This window comes from Cajanus cajan, chromosome 6 (genome assembly GCF_000230855.2).
Source record: "Cajanus cajan strain Asha chromosome 6, NIPB_CcT2T_4, whole genome shotgun sequence".
Lineage (NCBI taxonomy): Eukaryota > Viridiplantae > Streptophyta > Magnoliopsida > Fabales > Fabaceae > Cajanus > Cajanus cajan.
In genome coordinates this window covers 42,993,365-43,000,688 of record NC_138522.1, presented here as the reverse complement: position 1 = coordinate 43,000,688, position 7,324 = coordinate 42,993,365, and the positions used below count along the sequence as shown (strand labels likewise).

General features: G+C 32.4%; 1 protein-coding gene across 1 annotated transcript; it reads left to right on the top strand.

Moving 5' to 3' along the window:
• The first annotated feature begins 423 nt into the window (after positions 1–423).
• LOC109801883 (GATA transcription factor 25) lies at positions 424–5,079 on the top strand. The gene is made up of 7 exons (XM_020363040.3): positions 424–864; positions 959–1,042; positions 1,432–1,565; positions 3,676–3,783; positions 3,951–4,056; positions 4,693–4,752; positions 4,843–5,079. Exons 1-7 carry the CDS (start codon positions 634–636, stop codon positions 4,942–4,944), a joined length of 825 nt encoding a protein of 274 aa, XP_020218629.1. The 5' UTR covers positions 424–633; the 3' UTR covers positions 4,945–5,079.
• Positions 5,080–7,324: the final 2,245 nt, after the last annotated feature.

Sequence of the window (7,324 nt, the reverse complement as noted above, 5' to 3'; positions counted from 1 at the left end):
AAATTTCAATTTTCAAATAGTTTGATAAATTAAATTTTTTTAATAGAATTATCTGGTAATTTTTTTTTTTTGCAAAAGTCATAATTGTTCTGATATTTTTTTTATAATTGATATATTTTTAACAACATTAAATTTTAGATAATTTATTAATTTCAAAAAACGTTTTCTATGAGAATTAAACAAAATTTGTAATTATTTTGATAATTTTTTTAATTGAAATATTTAAAATTTAATTTTTTAAACAAATCTCATAATTATTTTCATAATCTTTCCTTTATTATTATTATTTTTATTACTCTTTTTTTTACCTGGTTCAAACAAAGTATACTAAATGAGAGGAGGGGCAACCTCGTTAATATGAACACAATTAGGGTTACTTTTGTGGTACCTTCTCTCTCTCTTCACTCCCACATTGCTCGCCTTCACACCGCACAAAACATTCTCAGACGTATTTATAATTATCCTCATCATCATTGTTTTTCATCTTCTTACTCGCTCTCTTCGATCAAACTCAGTTAGTGTTAGGGTTAGGGTTAGTCTTAATATTAGGGTTAGGTTTTTCCCCTACTTTACAGTTTACCCGCGTAATGTAGTGCATCCAAAGCCCCTAATTCTACCCTCTTACGAACAACAATGTACGGTCCCATGAGCCAGATCGTCCCCGCCGAAGACAACGACGGCGCCGCCTCCAACCACCACATTCATTACAGTTCCCACACCATCGAAGACGGTGGCGCCGGAGCCGAAGACGTTTCCGCTGACTCCTACGCTGCGCCCCCTGACCTCACTATCCATGACTCTAGCCAGCTCACGCTCTCGTTTCGTGGCCATGTCTATGTCTTCGACACCGTTACACCTGATAAGGCACTTTCTTCTTCTCACTTTTTGTTCTTATAATTATTCTATACTTTAAGAATCGATTAATATGTTTCTTTTCCCTGTTGCGACGTTGTTACAGGTTCAATCAGTGTTTTTGCTGTTGGGAGGAAGTGAACTAACTTCGGGCTCGCAATGTGTGGCGATGTCGCCCCAAAATCAGACGGTATGTTTGGTTTATAGAAACGATTTTATACGTATTCGGAGAAACTTCTCCCTAAGCCCTTTTAGAAGAGGAAATAAGAAGGAAAAATAAGAAGGAAAAATGAAATTAGTTTTTTCATAGGCCAAAATTAGGTTATTCATTAGTTAATTTAGAGAAGCTAATAACTGATAACTTAAGTATAAGTTAATTTATCTTCTGGAGAAGGTAGTTCTATTTTTTCTTCTCCGAGTAGTAGTACTTATAGAGGAGTTTATCCAAACATGCCTTGATATGATTTTAATTTATGAGAGAAGTTTAACTCATTTTATCTAAGTGCTGTAGAAAAGTTTATTTAAATGGGTGTTTCTGAGGGTATTTTCTATTTATTTGTTTGTTAATGATAAATTCAGGGTGCGGCAGAATATCCTGTGAGATGTAGTCTTCCACAGCGAGCAGCATCATTAAGTAGGTTCCGTCAGAAGAGGAAAGAGCGGTGCTTTGATAAGAAAGTTAGATATAGTGTACGTCAAGAAGTTGCACTCAGGTATGAATTTGATAGTAAGCTCTTGAACTTAGATACAAAATTATTGGACTTTCTTTTGCTTCTTAAACCATTTCAGTCATAAGTGTATTACTAGGTATATTGTTGATTGGTGTGGTATAGTGTCAAAGACAATTGATTTGAAAAAATATGATATCATCATGAATGTATAGGTTTTGTAGTTTTATTGTGTTAAAAACTGAGATTACTCCACTACGTATATTTTGAAGGATTAGGTTGATGTCGAGTGATCTCAAAACTGCACTCTACAAGACACTTGAATTGTTGAAGTGGAAGGACTTGGTCCTCATTTATGTTTTTCAAAGTTGAAACAAGTGCACTGGTGGTGAGATATATGCCAAACCAATTCTATTGTACCTTTTAAATGCGTGGTTTTTACTCGAAGATATTTTAAAATATGAGAATTGAAAGGATTTTGTTTTCAGCTATGTTGCAAGTGTACAAGTACAAGTATCCAATATAACATGCAGTAAAATAGTCTTTTTTTCTTCTTCTTTTTAAATAAAGATATGGGCATGATAGGATACATAAGTAAAATATATAATGATGTGTGTTTAATACAATTTGTCTGTTTGTGATTGTTGCAATAACTGTTCCTCACTGAAAGTAGAAAGTTTACTGTTTTATGCATAATTTCAGTTAGTGAGAGTGACAGTTGAATCTGTACCGTAGATTTTTTTTTTATATCAACACACGTGGTGAACACATTCACACAAATAATTGGAATATGTATATATAAATGCTGTTATTATATTGTGCAAGCAACCCGGAGCCTCTACAATGACTCTGCTGCGTTACATTTTAATGATGAGGCTTGAGCAGCCGTGAAATTGGCAAAGCGAATCTGGAGCAGTTTGTGAAATTTCAAAAATACCCTCATAGATGGGGCATTTTTGTCTTTCCACTTTCAAACCTTTTATTCTTTTTGTGCATTGTTGCTCTTGGCTTATCATTGACCATGTGCGTGTGTGCCCTAACTTTTTCTCCTTGTCTCATCTTCTCTGGCGGGTCCTCTTGCTGTGGCTCTGGCGAGTCTCTTTTTTCTATAGTTTTTTTCCTTTCCTTTTCTGTTACCTTCTTTTCTTATTTTTTCTTTCCTTTTCTTCTTTTCTTTTTTCCCTCCTTATTTTCTTTATTGCTGCTAGCTGCAATTTTTGTTATTCTTTTCTTTTTTTTTACCTGTGTGGTTTCCTTCCTTGATGGTCAGCAGAACCGTAGCCCAACCAATTGACTAATGCATGAATTTTGAGTTATTTTTCTATTTTTGAGCTTATCTATATATAATATTACAATAGCGTGCATCTCGCTGTCCGCTATCCCTCTTTTGGGCTCGGCTGCTCTTCTCCACTATCTGGGATAGATAACTATGGTACAAGTATTGGTATTGGATATTAAAGATGTACAGATACATCACTAGATTTGGAGTATCTGAAGTAGTTAGTTGTTGCCTGAGTGACCGCAATTGCCCTAGGATAATTGATAAATGCATCTTAAGTTTTGAGAGAGACTCTGTTTACTGTTAATTTGTTTTTGGTATAAAGGTGTAAAACTATAAACATTATTTACTTGTTACTCAAGTTTTCCATTGCAGCTTCTATAGCATTTTTGGGGCTAGTCACTCTGAGCTATGTTCTCCATTAGCTACTTTATATTTGTTTCTTACTTAGTTCTTATTGTTAGACAAATGTTGACCATAATACGATTAGGATGAAACTGACATAATTATGATTTTGCTCTTCCTCCCCTTATGACAGCATCCTTTGACAGTAAGTTGGATGCTTTTTTACATAAAAAAAATATATATGCTTAATTGAAATGGGTGTGTGTATGGTATGTATGTAGTTGCTTGCATTGTTTCAAGTTTCAACAAATGGCTTGGTGTCTCCTGATTTCAAGTTGTTTTTATTAGCAAGAACCTTTTTGTGCACCTGTTATTTCATATTTGGTTAATGTTATCAAATAAGGAAGCTCTCATCTTCTAGTGGACTATTGTACACCATCAATGTTCCACATTTATTCTCATTGCTAACCATTTTAGCTGTTTGACTTTATTTGCATCAATACTTATTTCTCAACTGATTTTTAAATGTAGGATGCATCGGAATAAGGGTCAGTTTACTTCATCAAAGAAACAAGATGGAACTAATAGTTGGGGTTCAGATCAAGAGTCAGGGCAGGATCTTGTTCAATCAGAAACATTGTAAGTTTCATCACATTACCGTGCAATCATGTTACCTGAATCTCTTTCGTCCTAATATGATATGATACTGTGACTGATTGGGGGTTTCTGGTGGTGCAATTTGGGTTGTGAGATATGCCTTTAGATGTTTTACTATCTCTTTGTATTGCATGATTATGAATGTATAGGTGCACACATTGTGGAACAAGTTCAAAATCCACTCCTATGATGCGAAGGGGGCCTTCTGGTCCAAGGTCACTATGCAATGCTTGTGGGCTTTTTTGGGCAAATAGGGTAAGTATTTTTCCATGATTTTTTTTTGTTTGGGCAGGGGGTTGTAGTTGGATGTTGTTTTGTATTCTCTACATGTTTACATTCATCTATCCAGCTGTTGAAATTGAAAAAAAAAGATATTTGCTCCTCTATTTGCACTTGTCTCTTTTAGGTCTCCTTCCTATTCTTTCCTATATTTCTTTCTACAATGGTATGGGTTAAACCCTTTTGGGACTACTGGCAGTTCTGTTTCTTTTTTGCTCTATTAGAAATGCTTAACATATTAGTCAACTGTTATCTAAGTTGGTTTGATTTTGAGAAGACATTGAAGACCTATAATTTCATCTGTTTTATATTCAGTATTGTGAAGGTGCTGCCCCTAAATTATTTTGTGGTCTGTTTTAGTACTATCAGAATCTTGGGATGTCCTGCTTATCGCATTTCAACATGTTATTATAGTATTATGATATTATTTTCTTCTTAGAGATATCAGATATTAATTTAATTTCCTTTCCCTCTCATATCAAGGAAGGTGCAACTATATTCTAGCGAGCATTAAATTCAAACTTGTCCAACTTTGAATCTGAAGTTTGCTAATTTTTGTAATTCTAAATTTGATTGTTGATTATCCCACATTCTGACACTGCAATTCTGCAGGGCGCTTTGAGGGATCTTTCTAAGAGAAATCAGGAACACTCTCTTGCACTCCCTGAGCAAGTATGTTTTCATTTATAATATCAGGTTATCTTTTATTCCTATGGTAATAAATGCATTCTTTTTTATTCTTCTTTTGCACCTGATGGCCAGGTTGATGAAGGTAGTAATAATGACTTGGACTGTCAGATTGTTATCCCTGCACAGCATAACAATCTTGTTAACGATAACAAACCTCTGGTATCTGATCGTTGAGTTTTTCACACAATGAAATTGCAAGTTCTTGACCATGACTTTTGCAAGTTTATAGTAATTTAATTCCATTCAGTTTGACTTATAGAATGTACAGTATATAGCAAAGTTCATCAATACAAGAGGCCTATTTTCATACTGGGATTAGTTGCATTAACTGTCTATTTATGAAAGTATAAACTGGAATTTGAAAAATGACTTTCTCATACGGTGGTTTTGATTTTAGTTTAACTACGTGTGAAAAATCTCTGCATGCAATTACAATTGTTGTGGGGGAATATTTATCGAGTTTACTATATTGTGATTCTATGTTGTGATCGAATCTCGATTGTCTATTTATTATATATTAAAATAATTTCCCATATTATTTTTTGGTTTGCGTTGAAGATATTTTACTGAAAGATTAATTTCTCGAGAAATAAAGATCATTTGAATGAGTTTTGTTTGCAATTGTTGCTTAAAATTTTATCATTCGGGTGATTATTGCTTGGAACATGCCGGGAACTTTGTCAAAGTGATAATTGACTTACAAGAAAATTAGAGATTTAAAATTACAAGAACATTGTCACATGTGGTTTATAATACACAACAATTTGGCGCTTAGATTAGTTTGAAATTTGTGTTATTATTTTGCACTCTCCATATTGTATCCTATCCTCTCTTCTCAACCACTGTACACGGCTGTTGGAGATGATTTCTGACGGTGACACCACATTCTCTCATACTTTTCTTTTTTACATCTCTCTTCCTCTTTTTCTCCTTTTTGGCCCGGGTTTTCACTTGCAGTTTGATGTGGAGGCTTGCGAGTGTGGGTTGCGACGCTGCCGCGGAGGTGTTATTGTGGATGTACCAGACAATGGGATTTGTCGTGTCACTGTTTTTTCTTTCTTTTCTAATCATTGTCGCTTCCTCTTCTTTTACTTCTCCCCTCTTCTTTGGGTTTGATTTTTTATTTACAAATTTGATGCATAGAGATGAACGCCAGTTCAGATTTGGTGTGAAGCACAACTTGAGCATGCTGTGCGAACCGGATTAGAGAAGCATCAGAGAAAGAATAAAAAATCAAGTGCAGAGGGTTGAAATAAGACTGAAAAAAACAAGTGCAAAGGGTATATTATATGAGGGTAGGAATAAGATAAACCGAACGGTAGCTAAAAATGGTGTACCGGATGGTTCTTGATAATTCTCTAAATTTACTTATAAATGTTTAGAATGAGACAACTTTAATATATGTAGTAAAAAAATCCATCAAAAATACATCAATTTAACATCAATATTAAATATATTACATCTTGATACTAATTTATAAAATTTTGTTACTCTATCAATAAATGCAATATTTTTAACAAGAATTTACATGGAAAAATTAACATAAAGTAATTAATATTACATTAAAAATTCTGAACAACAGTTATTTTAATAAAATTTCAAATGTTAAAACTAGAGTTATGAAATCAACTGACTAATATTTTAAATTTATTTTATACTAATTTTAACAACAACAAAAAAAACTATTGAACATGAATATATATTTACAATAGGGAACTAAATGTTGTGTTGCTTTTAAAACCAAAATTTTGTAAAGGAGGGTTGATTTGTCCAAATAAAAGATGTTACTTGATTTCGATACACTTATCCTAGTTCTATATATTTTATTCTACCCTTTTTATTAACTTATTTAAATGTTTTAATTTTGCTATATATTTATATGATTATGTTTGCGTTTTATGAATGTAAAATAATTATTGATTAATTTTGATATATTATGTAAATTATATTTATAAAAAAAATCAATAAGTGCAATATGTTTAGGTTTTTTAATCAAGAAAATGACACAAGCAGAATCCAAGAGACCAACAAACCAGAAAGCAGATTCCAATGGAACATCAAAATATTCATCCCACGAACTATCTATAAATGGTTGGTTCCCACTTCCAATAATGTTCAGACCAGACCATTCTCACGTTACATCATCACTGATATTCACTACTATAAAAACACCGCAACTTTCAACACTTTCTTAATGTAGTTTAGAATCTTGCCAACAAACACGTGAAGGATATTTGTTAGTAATGAATTAAATAGTAAAAAGTAATTAATAAAAAGATTAATATGTAAAACAACTTTTATTAATTAATATTTTTGAGATATATTAAATGACTTTTTAGTTTCCAAAATTTAGGATAAATTTATTTTTATTTTACAAATTAAAAATCTATCTTTTAAGTTATTATAATTTTAAAAAAATATTTTAATCTTTATAGTTAAATTTTATTAATAAATCTGTAAAATATTATTCCTCAAAATTCACGTTAAATTCTAATGATACGGAATGACTTGAAAGAATTTATTGTTAAAACTAATAAACATGGCAAGACGTTAG